General features: G+C 35.5%; 1 protein-coding gene across 6 annotated transcripts in view; it reads left to right on the forward strand.

Moving 5' to 3' along the window:
- The window catches only part of SMG7 (SMG7 nonsense mediated mRNA decay factor), a 72,373-nt gene that overhangs the window by 22,395 nt on the left and 23,956 nt on the right, over positions 1-26,022 (forward strand). For 4 of the 6 annotated variants that reach the window (XM_068541377.1, XM_068541380.1, XM_068541379.1 and 1 more), the window contains exons 2-6: positions 2,673-2,811; positions 11,528-11,559; positions 13,968-14,085; positions 15,847-15,979; positions 24,476-24,647. In XM_068541377.1, coding sequence (XP_068397478.1) covers positions 2,696-2,811; positions 11,528-11,559; positions 13,968-14,085; positions 15,847-15,979; positions 24,476-24,647 — 571 coding nt within the window. In that variant the 5' untranslated portion in view covers positions 2,673-2,695. The remainder of the gene's footprint in view (positions 1-2,672; positions 2,812-11,527; positions 11,560-13,967; positions 14,086-15,846; positions 15,980-24,475; positions 24,648-26,022) is intronic. The other 2 variants (XM_068541381.1, XM_068541378.1) reach the window with 2 other exon arrangements.

The raw sequence follows: 26,022 nt of genomic DNA on the forward strand, positions 1-26,022 counted from the left end.
TATAGGCCCTCTATGATTTGTATCAGATTTAATTTATTATATTATTTGATTATAGTGGAGCACCCCTTTCTTTAGTCAGATAGGTAAATAATAAAGAAAAAAGGAGCTTCACTAGATAAAACTGATGTCTAGAAGTACGGGTTAAATAATGGTTCTTGGGTGGAAAAATCAGATTTGACTTGTTGCATATCTTTTATTTTTAATTTCAGACACCACCTAGAAGTAGAGAATACTATATATACCATAATACTTTATAGATTATTTTATTTAGTTAAATCAGACAGTAACTTAAATATTGTTGCTGGCTGAGTTAATTAACTTGTCCATATCCCATGTTATCCTCTTACTCCAAATTGGGAAGTTGTACTTTATTTTTCCCTAACCTAAATTTATGTGGTGTTTTACATTATATAAAGGACTGTTTGCTGTTTCTTTTTCCAACCTAAGTTTTGTTCCCTGTTACCTATCAAAGGATATAGTCACAGCCTTGTTTTCTTCAAATATTCTTCGTACTTTGTCTTGTCATGCTGTCCCTAATGTCAGTTATTTTTCTCTTATTCTTAGCATTTCCAATAAGTCTGGTCTGTTGTTACTTACATTAAAACTTGTTTTAATTCTAGTGTCTACTCATTTTTTGCTTTCATTTTCCTATCTTTGTTTGGAATTCTGTTAATCTTAAAATTATAAGTATGTGCAAGCATTGATAGCTTCATTATGTCCTCAAGGTTAATCTTACCTGACCATTTGTATATTGTTATACTAGTTTTATTAAAAATTGCTTTCTTTTTATTTTTCCTTATATAAGGCATTTAGTTATTCATTTTTAATGTGTTAAATAAGTAGGTCATATTATCTTTTATTTTAGGAAGATATAAGGGTTGTTGCAAATAATGCATTTTTGTTGTAAAGCGTTGGGTCCAATAGCGTTGAAAACTATTGTTCTGGCATATATCATCTACTAGGATAATCTCTAGTGCAGAAAATGTGTAAACAAAGAACTGCATCATAGTGCTATGCGTGCTATGATAAAAGTGGGCATTAAGATGCACTGGGAGTGCTTGGCCAAGCCAAGTCCCTTTTACAGGAGTTGAGTCTTTAAATACAAGAAGGGGTTAGCCGGAGGGAAGAGGGCAGGGATTCCATGTTGAGTGAAAGAGCATGAATCAAGGTACTTAGGGGCAAAATAGCAAGGAACTAAAAGTAATTCGGTTTTATTGGGTCATGAAGTGTATAGTGGGAAGCTGTGGGACCTTACATGCTATACTAATAAGCTTGGGTTTTGTCATGAGGTATTTTCTCCTAGTCTTTTCCACTAAAGTACAACTAAAGTCACAGGTGATTAAATACATGCTTTGGAAGTATGGAGCCAAAGTCCACATAGACCTCCTGCATGTTTGAAATTTCTCTTAAGACTGGTGTTTTATTGTTAAAAATTATGAATAACTTTGTCTTCTATTCTAGAATTGATTAATGTGCATTCTTAGCTTCAATATCCTAATTTTAGAATGAGGATAATAATAACATTTACGTCTTAGGATTGTTGGGAAGAGTAATAATACCTATAATGATGATAATGACAATAATAGCTAACAGTTTTGAGGGCTTATTTAACAAGAAACAATCCTAGGTGTTTTATTTCTATTACCTCATTTAATCCTCAAAACATCTCAATGAAGAACGTACTTTTATTATCTCCTTCTTACTCCTGACAAAACTGGGGCATAGAGAAGCAATTTTCCTAAGGTTATACAGCTAATAAGTGGCAGAGCGTAGTTAGAACCCAGGCAGTCTGAATATAAGGTACTTAACTACTACATTTTATATTCCCATTCTGTGAGATCAGGTGTATAGAACATTTAGCATAGAATCTGCTACATAATAATTTTAAATGTAAGCAGTTATCAGTATTCAATAATAATTAATTTATTTTGTCCAAATCTTTGCGTTAACTTGATGTCTCTAAGAAATTGTGCTATGTCTTTCCTGTGGCTTGAGTTATTCCCGGCATGCCATTGAGTGCAGCGTGATACCCAAGCCCATGCCTTTAACCACTACTTTCTACTGCTTCCTCTTTCCTTGTTGGTCTGTGTCCATATTAGAATTTAAATCTGGTAGGAACTATAATCTGTTTTGTTCATCATTGTATACCTAGTCCTTAACACTGTATCTAGTACATAGAAATGACCAAATCATTGTTCAATGAGTGAATGAAGATCTAAAACCTGCCGTTTTCAGCTGGTCTTAGAATGTAAGCATTATTTATACCATCTATAATTGTGGTTTAATTACTTTACTTGTTTTTCCTTCCATAAGCAGTCCAGTTTGGACCAGCCGTCTGTCTGCTCCTGTGTTCTACAGGGCACTCTCACCTTGGTGCTGCAAGAGCCCTGCTGGGTAACTGGTTTCTGTCTTATAGAGATCACTCAGCTTTCAGGCAGGGAGGGAGATTAGGGTAACACTTCGATCCCAAACTAGAATTTTAGAAATATACAAAACAGAATTTTTAAATGTGTATTCTAAAGAAACTAAATACAAAAAGGAAAAAAAGCTTTGATATTTTCCCTTTGCCTTTGACATTAGATCATTTTAAATAAAGAGAAAATTTAACTTTCTTCAAGGGGGTTCTCTGTTATTGTGGGTTAACTCATATTTTCCTCCTCTCCTCTATCTAGAATGTCTTAAACCATTCTACCTTATGAGAAATTGGATGTTCTTGCAGATAGTCATTGTGGGAGAAAACGTTTCATTTAAGTCCCAGATGAGGACCGGAAACTTGAAATCAGAGGAGCATCTGAAATCAAGTAATATTAGGTAGGATGAAAATTACAAGGGATTTCTACATGTTTGTATTCCTTTTAGAGCTATATGTTAAAGTGTTCATGTACTATGAACACTAGTACAAGAATTAGAAGCTTTCTGAAGCATTTGATATTGGCCAGGATGGGGGAGGGGAGTGCTAATGGTTTGGGGTTTTTTGTTTGTTTGTTTTTTAAACTTATGTGGCTTCATAAGAACTTTGGCATGTTTACTTTGTCATGAGCATTTATATCTTACAGTTCAAGGAAAATTTTTAAACATTTAAATTTAAGAAATGTTTATGTTTATATATGTGGTCTCTGAATATTTATGATAAGCATAAGGACATGTGATTTATCTTGTAGATTATCCTTTAGAATAAAAATTCCTATGTTTTGGGTTACATATATTGCAGTTCATTTGAGTGCAGGGAGCATCAGTTCTTGGTTCTATATGTCAGGCTGGATGCATTCAAGCCTCCTAGGTGCCTATAGAAATAGGTATATGATGGTATACAAGAGAAGCCCTCTGCAGCCATATGGTGAGTTGGTAACTCTTGTCACAGCAGCTTGTATCAGTTCAAATGACGGTGTGAAGGTGCTTGATCTTAGAGATGGGGCTTTTAAATGAGAAATGCTAGTTGCCCCTACAAGTTGATACTATGACAATGACACCTATAGCTAGGCCATTCCAGAAGACTTGCTTTACTGTGTAACGCTTATGAGCTTTGGAACCAGACTGCAGGGTGGAACCCAAGTTCTACCACTTCCTAGTTGTGTTTTAAGTTTTATATAATCAAAGTTTTGTATAATCAAAACTAATGTTTGGGGAGAAACAAAAAGTACAATAATATAAATTCTTTGCAATTCTTATGTATCAATCTCTGGTTTTATTTTATGTGCATACTAGAATGCGGTCATTATGACATTCAAACAGTTTCTCTTTTGTCACTTAGCATTATGTGGTGGTATCTAGGATTTTTGACCTCCACCTTGGAATGTTGTCTTCTTCAACCTAGTGTGTTGCTTCAGAAAGGATCCTTTGTCAGTGACTAGATTAGCAAAAGTAATTTGGTGGTCACTAAAGTATTCAAGTCATAGTCAGATTAACCCTCCCTCTAGGAGTTATCACTCATGTTCTTTTATGTAACTTACCTGTTGTCTTATTTGTTCCTGATAGCAACTCTGAAAGGGAGTTTGTATCCCTATTTTATAGATGAGGAAATTGAAGTTTCTTGGAAAGAAATTCCAAGGTAGCACTACTAATACGTAAGAAACCCAGATTCAGGGCCAAGTCTTTTTTATTCTGTATCATTTTGTGTTACATAAAATTGCCTTAAGTATGATGCATATTTTACCATTCATTAATTCAACAACATTTTAGTGAACAGCTATGACGTACCAGGCATTATTCTCGGTGTTAGGGATATAGCCTAACCTTCTTCCTCACATTTTTCCATTGTGCCTAATCCATATGGCACTCATCACTTTTTCTCAGGTTCTTTTGCCTGTTCATTTTGTAATTAGCTCAGAGATTTACCATTCTCCTCAGTTAATCTCCCTCTTACTTTCAGACACTGATCTGATTCTCCTACTTTGTCTCTGAATTTGAGGCAATGTAGCAGTGAATTCTCTGGACATCTCTCCACCCTGCACTACTCCCAAATTTTCCTAGCGTATTTCTGTCTAATCTTACCTTCCTCCAATTTCATCCTGCCTCTTTTTCAAAGCCAGTCTTGCTTCCTGTCTTTTTCACATTCTCATGTCTTTTCATCTCTTCCAGGATCATGCTGTGTTAGTTTTGTTCTTTCCTATATCTTCAAGCTATTCCTTTTTCCTAGCTTCTTTTCTTCATTCTAAACGTGCTCAAGTCTCTCCCATTGAAAAAAAGAAACGTCTCTTTACCCATGGCCCCCTTCTCTTTCTCTTCACAGCCCAGTGTCTTAAGAGTTGCCTTAAACTTCTCCCTCTCATTTGTTCCTCATTCTCCCTGCAATTTGACATTTTGTCTTTCTCTGGCAAGGCTATCATTGACTCTTGCTTCACCAAATCCAACACACCTTCCAATCCTTATAGTACTTATCCACTGCCTTTGAGATTGTTGACTACTCTGCCTTTTTATCCTCTTCTTTTCCCTATACCACTCTTCTCTTGCTCTCGTACACCTGTAGTTTCTTCTTGGTGTTCTTCATGGGCTGTCTTTTTTTTATCTGCCACTTAAAAATGAAGATAGGGAGCTAGCACCACCCTTCTGCCTTTCTGGGCAATTACATTTACTCTTACGGTTTTAACTACCATCGCTGTGCTGATCACTCCAACACTGTATCCCTGGTCTTGATGTCTCCCCTGTGCTTGACACTCATCTGTAAGTGTCTGCTTGCTCACCCCCACTTTGTCAAATACCCAGATGTCCAAGCCAACAATCTGGGAATGATTTTAGACTGTTTCCTCTGCTTTATCTTTCTCCTGATTTTACTTCCAGATATTTCTTGAATCGAGGCTTTTCTGTTCATCTGTATTATCACTTCCTTTCTTCCAGTCTCGCCCTTTTAAAATCCACCTTCCATGCATCTTGTTGTTGTAGTCTTTTAAAAATGCAATTCTGACAATGCTGTGCCCCTGTTTAAAACTCAGCACTGTTCTCCTAGTAGTTAAAAGGTAGAATCTGAGCTCCTTAACGTGTCATACAGGGCCTCACAGTCTGCTCTCTGCCTTGATTCTCCAGCTCATCTTCTGTAGCTTCCTACCGTGAATTTGATCCGTCAGTCTACCTCCTTCACTGGCTTAGCTTTGTTTTTACTGTTGTGATATTTTCTCTGCCTGGAAGAATAACTCCTTCTCATACTTTGAGATTCCCAGACCAGAAATGGCCCTTTATAAAACTAGGTACACATATTCAAATTGTATAGATTGTAGAGTGAACGTTGTAATATAGAGCAGTGGAGTGTCAGGAGACTTGAAAGTTCGTGCCAAACTGTAACGTTCCATAAAGAGAGAAAGCAAGTTAGTATTTTTATGATCTCTTTACTGAGAAAAGGTCCTTTAGTAGCAGCATCTTCCCTAGATGTTCTTTTCTATGTGAAATTCAACAGTAGGGTGATGTGATTTATTTTTTTCTGATTAATACCATGAAACTTGGTGATATCTTAAAGTTCTAAGTGTATATGTGCGTGTGTGTCTGCATGTGTAAGCACACACTCACCTTATAGTGTCTACTGTCTGGCCTGTTATTTAACACAAATAATTATCATTAGGTTCATATGTTTATGGTCATAATTGTTGGCTACTGTTATCCCAAATACTCCGTAGTACTTTATGGAAATAGGTAAACAAATTATCTTGAAATAAAACCTTCTGTGGCTTTTATTTAAATTTCCAAAAAATGTTGCTCTAGCATTACCTCCCGGAACAAAAGAACCTGATTTATCTTTCCTTAACAGCTGTGAGTTTAGAGGATATTGGCTTATATTCCTATGTTCTGCTCATATGAGAAAGGGGGTTGGGAGGCCAGGTAAAAGGAATCCTTCATTGTATCGGCCCCTAATTTGGAAATGTCCTATATTTTTAAACCATGAATATTAATGTGTGATCATAAGAGAGATCATCCTGTATTTGTTACCTTGCATTGTTATATCAGTGCTATGTATAATCAAGCTATTTGTTAAAGAAGATAACCATTAATTAGTTTTTTTCCTCTAGTGACATTATTAAAAAATTACCATAAAATGTTTAACCTTTGAAAACCCCAATTCTTTGGGCTATTACTATCAAACATTCCATTTTTTTTTTCCCTTACAGTCTTGTATAACAGGGGAACTATGATACAATGGTTAGGAGTTAGCCCCTGGAATCAGTGTGTTAAAATGCTACCTCTACTACTTGCTAACTTGATGACTTTGGGCGTGTTACTTAATCTCTGTCTCCTTGGGTTTCTTCAGCTATAAAGTGGGGGCATTAATAGTACATAGTGAGGATTGAATGATTACCTTATGGAAAGCCCTTACTTTAGAAGAGTGTCTGGCAATAATAAGTGCTAAATATAGTGTTAGCTATTTTAGTATACCTAGTGCATTAGAATGCATTAAATGTATTTATAGATCTTGATGATCATGTTCTCTCCAAGAGTATTGTTTCAGATGGTTAGCTTTAAACATATTTGATTATCACTGAATGTTTCAAATTTTTTTCAGCCTTTTAATGACTTTCTTTTTTAGTGTTTGATAGAAGTGCTTAATTTCCCTTATTATTTACGAACTGAGACAATATATTTAGTATTTTGAAAGCTTTATATTTTATAACTATTTAATAGTGCTATTTTATTATTGAAGGCATGATGATTTTAGTTCTTGGATTCTTCATTCATTCATTCTTTTCATTAATTCCTTTAGCTTAAAGTAAGAATAAAAAGGATCTCATGTGGCCACACCTTCTAGAAGCCAAGAGGAAACATTTAAAAACTATTATCTCTTTATATAAGCATTGTAACGTTAATCTTTAACAATATTGGTCTTTAACAAAACCAGTAGATCATTGAGGTGTAGTATTTTTTCTTTATAAAAAAGTAAAATAATCAAATAGCCAATTTTGTGCTAATCTTTATGAAAGCAGTTGGTATAAGATCACATATCTATTGATTTGATTTCTTGTATATTATACATTATTTAAAAAAAAACTAAGAGTTGTGTAGGGGTGGGAGGATAGGGGTTCCTTTTCTTGTGAGATAATTTTTAGTTTAACCCTCTCACCTATCTAAATGGGTATTTTTGGTACACAGAAAAAGGAAGAGTTAGTGGATAATAATATATAAACCTAACCATGTTTTCAGCAATTTGCAAATTAATTCCATCAGAAATATAGCATGGCCTACAAGTACTAACTTTCTGATTACATGAGACTATATTTTAACATAGTCTTTGTGACAAGATTATGACATTAGTGAATAAAAATAGATCTTTAGTCTGAGGAAACTGTTATTGATGATTCCTCATATGGGAAAACCGTTTGGTTTGGGAACTTACAGATATTCGACTTCTCATTTTTGATGAAGTACTCCCTGAAGCAGGAGAGCCAACTTTTTCTGTAAAGGGCCCAGATAGTAACTGTTTTAGGCTTGGTGAGACATGTGATTGTTGTCTCAGCTACTCACCTCTGCCCTTGTAGCAGAAAACAGCCATAGACAATATGTAAACGAATGGGTGTGACTGTTCCAGTAAAATTTATTTATAAAAATTGATCCAGTGTGAAGGAGGGAATTTCATCCACAGGCTGACCACTGTGCTAGAATGTGAATTTTACTTCTTGTGGTCCTTTTGATAAAAATCCCAGGTATTTATATCCTAATGTGATCTTTTTTAAAATATCTATTTATTTAATTTATTTATTTATTATTTTTGGCTGTGTGGGGCCTTAGTTGCAGCACGTGGGATCTTCGTTGCCTTTCGTTGCAGTGCGTGGGCTCTTTGTTGTGGCGCGTGGCGCACGGGCTCCAGAGCGCGTGGTCTCTGTAGTTTGCCACGCACAGGTTCAGTAGTTGTGGCACACGGACTTAGTTGCCCCGCATCATGTGGGATCTTAGTTCCCCGACCAGGGATCGAACCCACATCCCCTGCATTGGAAGGTGGATTCTTAACCACTGGACCACCAGGGAAGTCCCTGAACCGATCTTTTAATTTAGACTAGTTGACTTAAGTGTTAGGGTTTAATTGACAGAGCACAAAACTGAACCTAGATAAGTCTATGTTAGCTTTTTATGTCATAGAATTTTTTTATTCTAATTTAAAAGAAATAGAAATGACTTGGACTTTGGAGTCAGAAAGAACTAAGTTTGTACTTAATTGTACCTAATTGCTTTGTGACTATGGACAAATTATTTCACATTTCAGAGCTTCAACTTCCTTGTTTATGGGATGGGAATCATAGTAGCTATCTCCCAGGGTTGTTACATTTTCTGTTTATCTAGCTTTTCACCATTTCAATTTAGCAAGGTTATTTTAGTCATTAACACATGTCTCTTTCAGAACCTAGGAGAGAACTGTGCACAGAGGAGCATCTCTTCCCTTGTGTTACTAAGGAATCAGAACTCTTGGAATTTCAAAATGCTTGAACATTCATGTCAGATAGTTTTTATGACATTTTTGAACTTTTGTTAGTGTTTGGATTTTTAGTTTTACATTTTTCTTGGGCAGATTATAGTGTGTAAAAATGTAGAGTGAAATTTTGATCTTTGTTTATCAAAGCCTAGAAGTCTGCTCCAGAAACTGTTAGAATTATAGTTTTTCTCTTACTGATGGCCTATCAGAGAAGCAGATTATTTGGAAATAGTTCCTGTTATATGCTCAATATGATCTTCATTTGACTGGAAATTGGTATCCTCGTTAGGCAGATGTTAGCATACCAAGATGACATTTGTTCATCTTTACAAGCAAATCTTGTTTGGAATGAGAAAACAATCATTAGACACATGATCCTAAGTGTATCTTGTATATACTAGAGTATGTATTTTTAGCTAAGATATGGAAGCATTGTGAAATATGTTCTTTGTAACTTGGCAGCTCAGAATGAAAGGTATTGAATCCAGTGGAGATGCATAAGTAAGGTTGGCTGTCTCAGTATAAGGTTCATAAGTTAGTACTCTAGGAGGGTTTTGGGGTGGGGGAGGAGAGGAGGTTGTTGGTAGGTTAGGATGTGTGCTATTCCTAAGTGTGATCTTAGGTTTTAAGAGCATAAATCAAATACTTTGTGAAGATTTTTTTTTTTTTTTTTTACGGCAAAAGTTTAACACTCAAGCTAGGCTTTATGGGTAATGGAATTTGATGTGATGTTACCTTTTAGGACTAAGTGTAGCTGTTTATTTGGTATTGTTCATTTATATTGATAGTTCTTGTGGTTTGTGGTTTCTATAGCATCCTATTGTGATTCTATTTGAAAGCTTAATTTTTTAAAAAATATAGATATCTTTTTAAAATCTAAGAAAATAAAAAGATTCATGTTTTGTTTTGATGAAACTAAAATTCACAATTGTTATCAAATAATAAATTACATAAAGCATTTACAGTAAAACTTTTAGAATCTCTAAATATTCTCTAACTTTTATGTCAAATTTTGTTTTTAAAAATGGAAATCTCACAAGTTTATATACTTACCTTTTTAGAGTATATGAAAATAATTTAGCCTTTTTCCTTTATTCACTTAAAAAATATGTATTGAATGCCCACTGTGTAGGCAAAGAAGTTGTGATGGTGAGCATTCCTAAAATCTGTGATACACACTGTAAAGAAAAAATACAAGTGCTTTGAGAGCATAAAACAGGAATATCCTTCATGTGTGCAGGGTTCAAGTAAAGCTTCCTGAGGAAGTAATGTCTCTACTGAGGCAAAGGATGAGTAATTAACCAGACAAAGGAGGAAGATGTATTCCTAGCAAAGGGACTCTTTACAAAGGCCCTGAGCGCCAGGGGAGCCAAGCACATTGGAGAATCCAGAAAGAAGTCCAGGGGCTGGAACACAGAGATCAAGGAGAGAAAAGAATAATGGTAGAAGTAGAGTACAGAGACTCTCTTCAGTTACAGAGGACTTTGTAGACCACTTTAGTAAAGATCCTGGTTTTTACCCTAAAAGCAGTGGAAAATCATTAAAGGGTTTTAAGTGCGCAATTGGTGAGGTCAGATTTGCATTTTTTAAAGATCCCTCTGATAACAGTGGAGAGAGCAGAATGAAATGAGAGGAGTGAAGTGGAGAAAACAATTTGGTGGCTTTGCAATAGTCCAGGCAAGGGATGGTTGTAACTTGAATTATAGTGACTGAAGAGGAAGTAAAGGGAGAGCTACAGATTCAAGATGTATTTAGTAGGTAAAATTCTTTGGAGTTGATAGATTACCAGGGATTTGAGAGAACGTTATCATGGATGAATTCCAGGTGTCTGCTTTTCACAACTGGAAAGCCATGATACATTTGCTAAAGTACAAAACACTAGAAAGAAAACCAGGGATGGGGGTAGGGATGGGTCATGAGTTCAGTTTTGGACCTCTTGAATATAGGCAATTCTTAAAGAATTTGGGAGAGAGAAAAGAAGCAGCAGCTAGAGGAAAATCTAGGATAGAAGGTTTTAAAATCTGTGAGAGAATAGGGCATGTTTAAATACTTTGAGAAGGATCCAATAGAGAGGGAAGTTTTTAAATTATTGAAAGAGGGGAGAGGGTAATTAAAGGAGCAGAAGTCCTTAAAAAGGTTAGAAAGAGCATACCTAAGTGTAATTACTGGTCTTAAGTAAGAGATGCAGTACCGCTAGTATTTTAACAAGAGTAAGAAGGAAGAGGGCTCTGTGACTGTAGTAAGTGTTTAGTAACTGGGCATTGTTTTTCCTGAGGTATGGGGCTGTCCTTTGCCGAAAAGAATTGAGGAGAATGGAGATTTGAAATAGTTATAGTGGCTAGTGAATTGAGAAACATAGAATTTCCTGGCCTCATTGAGGGAAAATTTGGAGGTAAACAGTAAGAAAATGAACTCTACTCAGTAGAAGAGTTTGCGATGACCCTGTGAACTTGTAAGGAATGGCATCAATTTGCCAAGATCTAATGCTACTCTAAACATTAAAGCAGGGACACTATTTGCAGTGCCACAAATAGAGCTGTTATACATTCTTACTGTCATATATAATTTTACTTAACTTTTAGTGTTACTTATGTTGGGTGGGCCTAGTTTGTTTCTAACTGAGGTTCTTTTTCCCTTTTTTAGGCAGGCAGAAGTCCTGAAGGCTGACATGACAGGTATTGGCTGGCTCTTTTGTTCTTCACAACTTATTTTATACCATTAAATTAAGGGAAGTGTATCATCTTATTATACTACTTGTAGTACTGTCCTGGTTGCCAGAGGGGATGATAACTTACTATTTATTTTAAATATTTATTGTCTTTATACTTTGAATTCTTACTTAGATGGCTTGTCAAAATTTTTATGTAATCTGTGCTACACTGAGTTGAATATTACTTAATTTAATGCATATACTCATTTAATTTTTACAAACTATTTATCAGCTACTTACGAGATACAGAAAAAATAATTCATATACCATATAAACACAAATATCTCATGGTATTAGATTTATATCTTCCTGTTTATAATTCCCCAAACTTGAATAGTAGGTAAACCTTCAGAAAAAAATGTTTGCAGGAAAACTCTTGCGAATTGAAAGTCCTTGAAATTGAATGAGCTACCTTGCCACTTTTCTTTCTTTTCTCACGTTTTTTGTTTTGAATAACAGCCAAGGTGTTTTTGAAAGAATAACTGGAATTAGTCACTAAAAGGAGCAGATGAATTTAACTCCAAAATTAGGAAATATATGGCAATAACTATGTAGTGATCACTATGTTCTCTGTAACAGCATAACAGCAATATGCTTTCTATAACCGTCCTAAAATGTAAAAAAACAATAAGTGCTAATGGATCTCATCCTAATTTTTGAAGATCTTAGTTCTGCTGTGAAACCTGCAAAGAAGAGTTAAACTTGTAAGCAGCATACCTGCCGTAATTTACAACCAAGAGGAAATGGGCTATTTAGATCTCTTTTTCTCAATCTGTAGAATTGCAGGCTAATGTTCTAAGAATTTTAGATAATCTCATTGTCATCTTGCTCAAGAAAAAAAAGGGAAAAAAAGCCAAAAACACTTTTTATAGGTTTATAGTTCTTCCCATTATTAACATAACTGTCATCATCTTCCATACTATGGATTCTGATGTCAGCTCTGAGCTACTGTATTATGCTCTTGTATGGGCATTGTAAGCATAATCTATATTGCGTGACAGAAATTGTGCACGGAACAATGTTAAGCCATCTATATACCTTTTACATTTTCTTAACTCTTGAACACCCTCAGTAAGTAGGCTTAGGGTTTGACTTTTGTAGGGGACATTTGACCTGCCCAGAAGGTGACCTGTCCTTAAGATGTTAAGTCTGCTCATTTAAATGATAGTCTCACTGATAGGTCAGAGTTAATGATCCCTTACATTCCTTTTCCTGCAATCAGTGAATTGAAGCAGGGTTGAATAAATCTATAAATCTATTTATTTAGTCATTAAAAGCTTACTAAGGAAGGGACCGAGACCCTGATACCAAAAAATAGACCCTATTTTTTAGTAGCCAGCAAACTCTTGTAAAGATTAACTCTGATGTCTGGGAGATTCTGTGTGCAGAATAGGATTATGGTGGCTGTAGATACTAATAGCAGACCTAAAGAAGAGTGAAGATTATGCCATTGTGCAGCGGCAAAATACTAAATGCAACCAGACAGGCTAACTAGCAGCCGGAAATATATAATTGAAAAGTCCATTATTAAGTTCTTCTATTGAGGCAGCTCACTGTCAATTATTGCACTCATAAGCCTAGTAATCGGAAAGGCTAATGTGCCTTGTAGGACTCTGGCAGACAATATGGCCCCAATTTGGTATTACATATAGTTATAGCCTGACTTTCTGATTTCATCTTGCACCCAGTCTCTCATTTGGCCTCTTGAGCAGTTTAATCACTGTCTGCTACTGGTCCTCATTTGCATTAAATAGCAAGTGTGTATTGCTCACAAAAGTGTCTTGGCAAGCAGTCTACCGATTGTTAAAATAACACTCACTGTCAAGACTTTATTGGCTTGACATACATAGGGAGAGTAGGAGTAATAGCAGAATGCCCAAGCAGCTGCTGGGTTGTGAGCTGACAGGAGGATTCTGTAAGGACAATTGTGAAAATGATTCAAAAGAAAAAGAGAAAAGCTGCTTTGGACAAAGAGATATAGTTATGAGAGTAAACAGACCAACTTGGCAGTCCATCATTTCAAATGGGGTGACTTATTATGAGGCATATGGCTTCCTATGGTATGAATGCATAGAAATCCAAACCAAGATCAAAGGGTGAACCATTCTCTTTTTTTAAGCCTTTTTCATTTCATGGTGTTATTTCAAAACTAAAAGACAAATACAGAAGCATTTTGAAACAGATGTAGTCATTAGCCAAAAGGTAAAAGTCATCTGAAATGTAGTAGTATAAAACTTCTACAGCTGTCTATGATATCTGTTTAAAGCATGTTTTTGCTTTGGGGAATGGAGAGTGAAGGAATTCTTGGTGTGGCATAATGGTCTTAACTATCTGTTTATCTATCTACTGTTCTGTTTTTGTTTTGTTACTCAGATTCTAAGCTGGGTCCAGCCGAGGTCTGGACATCCAGGCAGGCTCTGCAGGACCTGTACCAGAAGATGCTGGTTACTGATTTGGAATACGCTTTAGACAAGAAAGTAGAACAGGATCTGTAAGTATTACCATTTGGGATGTCCCTGTAAGATCAGGAATCTCACCAAGACTTTAGAATAGAAGAGAACAATTTGGTTGTTTCTTTTTAACCTATTTCAGAGTAAGCTTTTTCAATGAAAAAAAAAAGGAAAAATTCTAATACTTGTGATCTTTTTGAACAAAATATTTGACCATTGATATTACTTTAGATACAGTCTTAGGTAGCAAGAGGAGAAATATTTAAAGTTGAGTTTTATTAAGGTCTTCAGGGCGTATCGTAAAAACAAATTTGTATGTGTTTCAAGTACTAAGAGACAGTGTTTGGATTCTCTGTATTGTATTCAGTCCTGTATTTGAGCCATGACTTAATAAAAGAAATACGAAGTAGGCTTTCTTTGATAAATATGATTCTATAAGTTTCTCCCAAAGGAAAATGTGTTTACATTGTAAGGAAAGTTCTTCCTTTTAATCCAATAAATAGGTATTTCCTTTTTTTTCCCCCTAATAAGACTAAAGAAAGATTTTGTATATTTAGGCTCTTCCACTCATTCTTTCTATTAGGGGTGAAATGGCAGATGACCAGATTCCCAACTGAGTAAATAAATGTCTTTCATGGAAGGCCTTGCCTTATAAATTGGAACAAGGACATTAGCCTGGTGGAAAATTAAAAATCAAGACTATTCTGTTTAATAATGCCTGTTACCCTAAGTAGTGGTGAAGATTAGTTTTTCCTATATTGCACACCTAACCTTTATATTGTTAGGAGATCTAGTAATAGAGCTTAATCACAACCACTCAAACCCATATTTTTGATATTAGAGTCATGGATAAGATGGCATCAAAAATGCTAAGGGAGTGATTGATTGCCCTCATAAATCATTAAAAACCCCAGTGCTTCAAAAGAGCCTCAAAAGCTGCCGTTGATAAAGAATTAGGTACTTTCCAGGTAGGTTGTAAACCCTTTATCTATCTGTGTTTGCTTCCTTCAGCCAGTAATATCTTCCCTCCATCCTAGTTCCCTTTTTTTGTTTTGTTTCTTTGTGATTTCCCCTGTGATTTCCAAATTAGGGAGTGACTGTATTTCACCATAACTGAATTTAAAATGATTCTCTATACAATTCGATTAATGAAAGGCATTTTATAACAGGATTTTGGTGTGCCATATTTCAGCATTGTGTTGTTTCTTAGTTTGAATAGCCAAAATTGAAATGTCAAAATGAGTTTATATTTCAAGCTCTAACGAAAATATTAACCCCGAGAGAAATAAACAAACTGTTAAATAGAACTAGAACTGAGTGCTGTGGGAAATAAGTTTTAGAGAAATAAGAGATATGGCTTAATATTTACAAAAAAAACTCCCCCACCCCCACCCCCAGACATGCCACTTGATACAGAGAACACATATTTTTTGACACAATGGTGCAATGTATGGAAATTTGTTAATAGCTTGCTTTTACTTTGGTCTTGCCACTGTAGTTCTAATTTTGTACCAGGATTCCTAAATAGGTTCTAAGTCTAGTAGCCCTAAAAGATTAATAACTGAAGCCACAGTCTGATTATTCGAACATTTGGTAAGTGTTTACTAAGGTCAGTTGCATTCTACTGCTTGTCTAGTCTTGTTCAAAGGGGAGCATAAAGTTATTTAAGTGAATAACTTTAATGCAGGTTTACTGTCTAGTGTGTTATAATTATAACAAACAGTTCTTTCTTGTTCTCAGGGGGACCAGTGTCTGCCCAGTGAGTCACTGCTATACCAAATAGAATTACATTTTGTTTTCAGCTGGAATCATGCCTTTAAGAATCAGATCACAACACTACAAGGCCAGGCAAAGAATCGAGCAAACCCGAATCGGAGTGAAGTTCAGGCAAACCTTTCTCTGTTCCTAGAGGCAGCTAGTGGCTTCTATACTCAGGTGAGTTCTGCACTGTATACCAATTTTCCTAAAATTAGTAGTGAATAATTCTCTTTGTACACATCTTGTTCATATAAGCACTTGGGGTATCCACTGTATGGTCCATCCAGGAGTTGATCACCTATAATCTCAGATGAATCAAAATGTCTGAAATTACTTACATAAGACCTTTAAAACAGTAAAGACTCTGCTCTTAAAAAGGTGATGGAAAAAAAAAAAAAGTGATGGTTCAGCTTAAAGGTTAGAGGTATAATTGTGTTAATAAAAAAAAGGGTAATGAGAGCAATGCCTTAGTGAAACAGCAGAAGTAGTGAGTTACAGGTGGTAGTAGAGCAAATGTAAATGTATGGGTGTAGTCATTGTGAAAGTAACAGCTATGTTTTGCCAGGTAAGAAATAGTCAAAATTTGTGGTATCAAGTGAGTTTTCATAGTATTATATATACAGTAGAATTTATCTGGAGCTTCAGTGCTATTAAACTACCTAAGAAATAGAGTAGCCTTTCCTCAGTTTGAATAATAAGCTATTATTGATTGTCCTCAGAGACTTTCCTTGTCCTTAATTACATCTTGATATGACTTCTGAATCAGGCGAGGTAAAAGAATAAATAAATCTTTTTGGACAATGAATTTTATTTAAGCAGAATTCTTTAGAAATTCATCTCATCCACTTGTAATAGCATTCATAATTTAATTAATAACATGTATATAAATTCTCATCTTATAATGACAAGACAAGGTTTTGCAGATCTTGCTCCGAAAGAAATTCAAGAACCTTCTCTCTGTGCTGCTACTTGACCATTGCTACCTGTATTTTGGCTCCATTTTGGTTTTACTACTTCTTAGAATGAAGAGAAAGAAAAGACTGTTAAAAGATAGCAAATAGCCATCATCTTACAGAGATTATTTGTTTTACTTAGACTAAAACATTCATCACAGTTCATCATTGAAAGAACTCAAGTATGGTTCTTGTTCTCAAAATTCATTTTTAAATTGATGCCAACTTTTAGCAAAAGTTGATATTTCTGGAGAGGGGGATTGTGGTTTGCCACTAACTAATCCTTATTAGCAGATGTTAAAGATTAATTCATTCTACAAGTAGCTGTTAAAAGTCTACTCTTCGTAAGGCACAATACTAGACACTGAGAATTGGAGAGAAGAAAGACCGTCTTTAACTTTCAAGGGCATATCCAGTCTAAATGAGGAGATGGATACATTAATAGATATAAGGTTTCTTTTGGCTTTCTGATTATAAAAACATACATACTAATTTCAGAAGATTTGAAAATTATAAAAAGTCAAAAATTGTTCATTACCCTCTCATTCAGGATAAATCACTACTTTTAATATGTATGTTTCTAGTGTTTTTATACTTTTGTACGTGTTTGTACCTATTCATTCTTGTATCAGCTCTATAAACATAATGTAAGTTTCTCCTTGTATTATTAAACAGTTTGATAAGCATCTTTGTATATAAAGCATTTTCTCTAATACTGGATTACTTCCTGAGGATAGGTTCTTTTTTTTTTTTTTTTAAACTTTTGAGTTTATTTATTTATTTATTTATTTATGGCTGTGTTGGGTCTTCGTTTCTGTGCGAGGGCTTTCTCTAGTTGTGGCAAGTGGGGGCCACTCTTAATCGCGGTGCGCGGGCCTCTCATTATCGTGGCCTCTCTTGTTGCGGAGCACAGGCTCCAGACGCGCAGGCTCAGCAACTGTGGCTCACGGGCCCAGTTGCTCCACGTCACGTGGGATCTTCCCAGACCAGGGCTCGAACCCATGTCCCCTGCATTGGCAGGCAGACTCTCAACCACTGCGCCACCAGGGAAGCCCCTGAGGATAGGTTCTTCATTGGATGGTGAATTAAATCATTGGATGAGTGGAGCTTTAATACTATTGATACACATAATTGTTTTCCCAAAAGGTTATCACTTATATTTTTGTATTTCCATCAGCAGTGTATGCAAGTGTCTGTCTTGACATCCACTCACCACTGTTAAATATTTCAATAAAGGCAAATGAATGATTAATTGAATAACTTATACTTGATAGATGGAAAATAATATTTCATTTAAAATTCAATGTAATCTAATTACTAGTGATGTTGAACTTCTTTTATATTTTATTAAATATTTGTATTTTATATAAATCATTTATTCGTTTACTTTTCCCTTTCATTGTTCAGACCCTAGTTTTTTCCATGGTGATTTGTCTGAGCTTTTTCCATATAAGGGGATATTAATTTTTCTTCCTTTTTTTTTTCACAAACATCTTTTTCTCCAATTTCTTCTGTTGTTCTTTCATTTTATTTAAAGTTTTTTGAAATACAGAAGTTATCAGATAGTTTTTGTTTTTACAGTACAGTTTTTTCTTTGTCCATTTGTCCATAGATTAGTGGATATTTAACAATAACAATAATACTTATATTTAAAGGAACAAATAGATATTATAATTCAAATATTAAAATTTGAAAACAACATCAATATCCTGAAATAGAGTAATGATTAAATAAATTACAGCCTATCTGAAAAATGGAATTATGAAACTATTATAAATGGTATTTATGAAGTTTTTTTTTTGAGGTTTAGTTGATGTACAATATTATGTTTCAGGTGTACAACATAGTTACAATTTTTAAAGGTTATGCTCTGTTTATACTTATTATAAATATTGGCTGTATTCCCTGTGCTGTATAATATATCCTTGTAGCTTATTTATTTTATACATAGTAGTTTGTACCTCTTCATCCCCTACCCCTAACTTGCCCCTCTCCCTTTCCTCTCCTAGCTGGTAACCACTGGTTTGTTCTCTATATCTGTGAGTCTGTTTCTTTTTTGTTATATTCACTGCTTTGTTGTTTTTTTAGATTCCACATATAAGTGATAACATGCAGCATTTGTCTTTCTCTGCCTGACTTATTTCATTTAACGTAATATCCTCCAAGTCCATCTGTGTTGTTGCAAGTGGCAAAATTTCATTCTTTTTTATAGCTGAGTAGTATTTCATTGTATATGTATGTATGTGGGGACACACACACACACAGCGCCACACACCACATCTTCTTTATCCATTCATCTGTTGATGGACAGTTAGGTTTCTTCCATATCTTGGCAGTTGTATATAATGCTACTGTGAACATTGGGGTGCATGTATCTTTTTGAATTAGTGTTTTCATTTTTTTTGGATTTATGCCCAGGAGTGGAATTGCTGGGTCCTATGGTAGATCTGTTTTTATTTTTTTGAGAAACTCCCATACTATTTTCCACAGTGGCTGCACCAATTTACATTTCTACCAACAGTGTATGGGGGCTCCCTTTTCTCCACATCTTCACCAGCGTTTGTTATTTGTGGTCTTTCTGATGATAGCCATTCTGAGAGGTGTGAGGTGATACCTCATTGTAGTTTTAATTTGCATTTCTCTGATGATTAGCGATGTTGAGCCTCTTTTCGTGTGCCTGTTGGTCATCTGTATGTCTTCTTTGGAAAAATGTCTATTCAGGTCTTCTGCCCATTTTTTAATCTGGTTGTTTTTTGATATTAAGTTGTATGAGCTGTTTATATATTATTTTGGATATTAACCCCTTATCAGTCATATCACTTGCAAATATTTTCTCCCATTCACTAGGTTGTCTTTTCGTTTTGTTGACTGTTTCCTTTGCTCTGTGAAAGCTTTTAAGTTTAATTAGGTCCTATTTATGAAGATTTTTTTTTAAGATGAAATTGTGTTATTATTAAGTGAAAATCATGATGTAGAATTATGTGCACATTTGACTCTACATGTTAATTGAATAGTCTTAGCTCAGTGGGGTATTGACAGAAATGGTATCCCACCCCCCACCCCCACTTCACTACTTTCAACTATGCTTTGTTGAATTCCAGATTCCCGTCATAACATCTTGGACAGATTTCTTACTGTTCTGATTGCTCTTAGGTTTTTAAACGTAGTCCAGTTTTAAAACTCCAGTCTCATCTCCAGCTTAAATCGCTTCCTTCCCTCATGTAGTAGAAATTTAAACTGTGAACACAACTGAAGTAGGGAGGGGTAGTAGGGACTTGCTGCAGCCGGCCCTGGTGGAGGTAGAGGGAGAGCATCCACTTTCTGCAATACATTTTTATATTAGCCATTACACAGACTTGCTTGTTATCTTGAAAAATGATTCTTAACCTTTTTTTTATGATGTGATATACATGTAACACATTTCCAAGGGTTTGATTGGACATTGATAAATCCAGACAAGTAAAGCAAGAATCATCATTTTTGTTGAGGGGGCATGTTATTTGCAAAAACACTTTATAAGCAAGTCAATAATAAAATCATCCAAATGTCTCAAAATGTTGTTTTATAAAGAAAAATATATAATCTAATTTTGAAATTTATTTTTTGAAATTTTTATAATAAGCAAGCATTGATCTTTCCCCACTGCATTCCATAGGCAGTGGTTGAGTGATCACAACAGTTGTAGAATGAGCAGCAATAAACTTTTTTTCAGATCTCAACATTAATAGGACTTGTTGCTTGCATTTTGTTGTTGTTGTTGTTATTTTGGCTTGATAATTGAAACAGTTAATGATGTTGTGAACAGTAATGTTCATACATCTTTTTTGATGACATGCAGTGCAGATTAAGCTACCAGATTGGGGAAGTACACCAAGTCCAAATCATTGTACAGCCTTATAGACTAAGATGAGTTTTGAATTTTAATCTTAAGTGTAGTTGCAAGCCATTGGAAAGTAGGCAAGGGAATACCATGATAAGATTTGCATTTTTAAAAGATTACCTTGGATGTTCTGTGGAGAATGAATTAGCAGGTCAGGAATGGAAGGTAGTTAGCATGCTGCTGTAGTAATGGAAGGTTATTAAGGGATTTTTGAAGTATAGCCAGTAGAACTTCCTGATGGTTTGGATTGGATGTGTAGAATCGGGTAAGGGAAGAGTCAAAGATGACTTGAGTTATCAGATTGAGCAGCTAGCTGGCTGGTTATACCATTTACTGAGATAGGGAACACTGAGGAGAAGGCAGCTCTATCCATGTTACATTAGAGAGATGCCTGTTTGAGAGGAGGGGTCAAATAGGTAATTAGGTAAGCTTGGAGCTCAGTGAAAAGGGCAGGGCCAGAGTAAAATTTATTATTACAATAAAGAACCTTGACTTAGACATTAGTGTTTGGCATTGAAACCCATGGGACTAGGTGGGAACAGGTTTGGCACAGGAAGAGCCACATTGCAATAGAAGAAAAGTCAGAGTGGTGCCTTGGAAGCCAGAGAGAAAAGCATTTCAACAAGAGGAAGGGGTGATCAACTCTGTTGAGTGCTACAGAGAAGTCAAGTAAGGTGATTTAAAAGTGATCAGTTAGATTTGACAATATGGAAGTCATTGGTGAAATTAATGAATACCATATTTCTTCATTTCTAAAACATTTTTCATATTTTAACACCTCTGAGATAGGGATAAGTTTACAAAAGGTGGTCAGTCACCATTTAATTGGCATTGTTTTTTTTTCCCCTCAATGTTATGGAAATAATAGTTCATCTTATAATTTATGGTATCTTGGATTTGATGAAATGTGACTTCAGTAGAGTGCTTGAGATAGAAATCTGAGTGGAGTGGATTGACAAGAGACTGATACATGATTATCCTGTGAAGATGATTTTGACTTAGATATTTTGTTAACTATTTAAAGCATGGTTCAAGGGGGACGAATTGGGAGATTGGGATTGACATATATACACTACTATGTATAAAAGAGATAACTAATGAATACCTACTATATAGCACAGGGAACTCTACTCAGTGATCTGTGGTGACTTAAATGGAAAGGAAATCTAAGAAAGAGTGGATATATGTGTACATATAACTGATTCACTTTGCTGTATAGCAGAAACTATCACAACATTGTAAAGCAGCTATACTCCAATAAAAATTAAATAAATAAATAAAATAAAGCATGATGCCTCGAGCCAGAACCAAACTCCCAGTCGAAGTAAAGATGTAACATCATGCAGTATGGGTTTTTTTTAAAAACATCAAAGAACAGAACAGTAGAGTAGTTCTTATTCTAAGAAAATGGGAGCCAAAAAGAAAGCATTATCATTAAGTTTCTATAGTAAGTTAAAAGGTGGTATTCTATATCTTCATAGTTAGTTCTCAGTTCTTAGTGTAGAGTGAAGAGCTAATAGTATAAAAGAGTTTTCACAGAATAATTGCCAAATATAGTTTTGTTCAACTTATTAAACATATGTTTCTCTTCTTTAGTTCCACTTCGTTTCTGCCTCTAAACTAGCGCTCTCTCACCTGGAATCCTGAACCAGGAGGAACTTTTCTGGTATCTCTACCTACAACTCCTGGGTTCTGGCAAAAATTTTACTATAAGACATGCACATGAAGTTTCAACCATGCTTGATTTACTTTTCATGAACTTTCTTTTTTCTTTTTGATAGATATTCAACCTTGCCTAATTTTCCAGTCTGTTCTTTAAGTACCTGTTGAACTCAGTTCTTTATGCTGTGTTATGTTTCTTCTTGCCATCTTCCACAGTCATCTGTTTCTGGGTTTCTTCCATTTTTTGTTCTTTCTTGTAGTTCTTGCTTTTTTATATTTCCAGACTCTAGCCATTCTGGGCACTAATTTTGTTTACTCAGTTTTATGTCAGCAAATTTCTTGCCCATTAGAAATGTACAGGTATAAGTAAAGATGTAGATAATTGCTATGCTTCATGAGAAGGGAATACAGGATTTTATATTTGGTTATGGAGGTGGTTTTTATCTTAGGAAAACGGTGGGACATTTTATATCCTTCTGAGTTGGGTGCTCAAGGTGTTTTATTTTGTATTGTGAATTCTGCACATACTAGAGTGGTGATAGAATCAAGATATTTCTAATTCTGTAACCTTAGTCAAATGACTCGATATTTTTGTTTTCATATCCTCATCTAAAAAATGGAGCTTCGTATCTACATACTGTATTGCTACCAGTTTATCACAAGGAGAAAGTGAGACAAATGTATCAAATAACCCAGGGAGTGAAGTTTATTATAAATGAAGAATATTCTGTTGGCTTATGCTGTCATGTTTCGTATCTTTCCCTCCCTTCCTCCTCTCTCCTGCTGTTTCCTCCCTACTTTATATACCTGTCTTGCTCATTTAGCTATGAACTGTTTAAGGACACAGATTTTTTTTTACTCATCTCTGTGTCTCTATTGCTTACCATGGTGTGTGATACAGTAACCAAATATGTGAATGATTACATTTGTAAGTAAATACTTGAATGAATGAGAATAGAAAGTGTAGAGCTGTGTGGGGGCCAAGAATGAAACCCTTGAGGGGATTAAGGTGGGAGGAGAAAAGCCTTTGAATGAAGGACACTGAAAAGAAATGATTGACAAGATAAAAAGAACTAGAAAAGCTCAGTGATCAACCATAACATCAACTGTTTTAAATGTAGCAGAGAGATCCAGTAAGATGATGACTAGAAAATGTCCATTGTATTTGCTTATTTATAACCAGTTGTCATACAGACAACAGTTTCAGTAGAGTGGTTTGTGGATGTTGGAATGGGGAGAGAAGGGGTTGTGTGGAAGTCAGATCATAATAGACTAAGGAGTGAACAGGAATTGAGAAAGTAGATATGACACGTGGACTCTTTTGAAGGAATTTGGTTGAGAAGAAGAAGAGACATTAGAAGGCTGCTAAAGGAGAAATCTAGAGTCAAGGGAAAGTGCTTTTGTTCTGTGTGTTGTGTTTTTTTTTAATAATAATACTTATTGTTTATTTTTCGTGGGCAACACTTTATAGGCCACAGCAAAGAAGCTTGAGAAGTTGAAAGTAGATTTAAAAAATGAGAGGATGACAGGCAGGAGGCAGAGAAGAATGAAATAGCATGCTCAGGCAGAGAAATTATCTCTGACCGGGAAGAGGAACCCTCATACCATAAGACTAGAGAAGAAAGGAAGAAAGAGTGGGTGTTCTACATAATATTGGAAGTTCCTTCCAGATCTGTAGTACCATGAGATCTTTTGTGTATGCAAAGGCACAAGTTGACCTTGGGCTTAACAAAATAAGTCTCAAGAAACTCCTGAAGTCTGCCAAATATGTTGGTTTGTATTTAAGTCAAATTTGTGACCAACCACCAGTGTTAAATGGGTTTTGTGTGTTTCTAAGAGGAAAAGAAGATAGATAGATAGATAGATAGATAGATAGATAGATAGATAGATAGATAATTTCATGGAGTTGCTTGCTGAATGAGTCTGAATACCCTCCTTAAGTGGTCCTATTTTTAATGCTGCTTTTCCTTTTAGATGTACATCCTGGATTGCTCTAATACTTGAGAAGTCAAAAGATGTGATTTGTAATGAATGTTACTAGTTATCCTATGAAAGGTTATCCTATCTCAGGTGTCAGAAGTATGTGATATTAGTTACACATGGAAGCTTTACTGTTAGAGCACTTCTGACTTACCAGTTCTGACTCAGTACTAAATCTTGCTTATGTTCTCCTTTTAGTTATTACAAGAACTGTGTACAGTGTTTAATGTAGATTTACCATGCCGTGTGAAGTCTTCCCAATTGGGAATTATCAGCAATAAACAGACGCATACCAGCGCCATAGTGAAGCCACAGTCTAGCTCCTGTTCCTATATCTGCCAGCACTGCCTCGTCCACCTTGGAGACATTGGTGAGCCATTGGTGTGAAGGAATTGATAATGCATTCATGCTTTTCTTTGGAGTAGTCACAGAAAGAAATTATTTTCCTTTAAAAATACACACACAACTTAGATTGTCATAAGAGGAAACTATAAAATGTATTTTAAGGAACCTAGATTTTCGGAATGCTTTGGGATTGGCAAAGGATCTTGAAGGAAGTAACTTTCATGTTCAGATTTAAATTTTATTCAGACTTTATGCAGATGTAGGCAAATAATAAAGTAGCAAAAATGTAATCAAAGCTAAATTTTTCAAAGTGGTGCCATAATATTTTCTAAAGTCTGTACTCCTTTGGAATTGTGGGGTTTATAAAAATCAGTCATTCTGAAGCTTAGATTGCCTTTTTTTCTTCCTACCAGTGCATTAAAAGCTCATTTTTAATTGTTTCCTCTCTACAGTTAGATTTGTATTTCCATTTTATATATTTTATCTGGGAATGTTATATAACTTATTTATTCTTGTTCATTCCTTTAAGGTGACCTAAAAGGGTTGTAAAACAAATTAACTATAGGATTATGTTTTGGCTGTCCTCAAATAACAAGGAATGGAGAGCATTACTGCTTTAAGTTCAAAGATTTTAGATTTCTTGATGTCATAAATCATTGACTCCATGAGAGGTCACATCAAAGTAAGCACTAAAATTTCTACAGGGAGATTCAGTGAGTAGTATATTTAGATTGGTTTTGCTTTCAATGTATTCTTTGCACACACATAAATAATATTGCAATAGGTATGAGGTATTTTTCTTTTTTCTTTTTCAAGAAAATTTATTTATTTATTTTTGGCTGCATTGGGTCTTCGTTGCTGCACGCGGGCTTTCTCTAGTTGTGGCGAGCGGGGGCTACTCTTTGTTGCGGTGCACGGGCTTCACATTGCGGTGGCTTCTCTTGTTGCAGAGCTCAGGCTCTAGGCGCGTGGGCTTCAGTAGTTGTGGCACACGGGCTCAATAGTTGTGGCTCGCGGGCTCTAGAGCGCAGGCTCAGTAGTTGTGGTGCACAGGCTTAGTTGCTCCACGGCACGTTGGATCTTCCTGGACCAGGGCTCGAACCCGTGTCCCCTGCATTGGCAGGTGGACTCTTAACCACTGCGCCACCAGGGAAGTCCGGTATGAAGCATTTTTCAAAATCACTTTATAAGATATTGAAGAAATACATAAATTTCAGATCATATTGTATAGTGTTTTTTGTTTTGTTTTGTTTTTAAGTGCCATATAACTCACCCCTTCTTGTGGGCCGGCTCCAGGTCACCAGCATAGTCCATAGTGGGAGCTGGTGATGCATGACACTGGAGGACCTGAAAAAGGGGGCTAGGTAAGCTTTAAAATTGGTTACATGCTGAATGTCCCA

Source organism: Eschrichtius robustus, chromosome 3 (genome assembly GCF_028021215.1).
Source record: "Eschrichtius robustus isolate mEscRob2 chromosome 3, mEscRob2.pri, whole genome shotgun sequence".
Lineage (NCBI taxonomy): Eukaryota > Metazoa > Chordata > Mammalia > Artiodactyla > Eschrichtiidae > Eschrichtius > Eschrichtius robustus.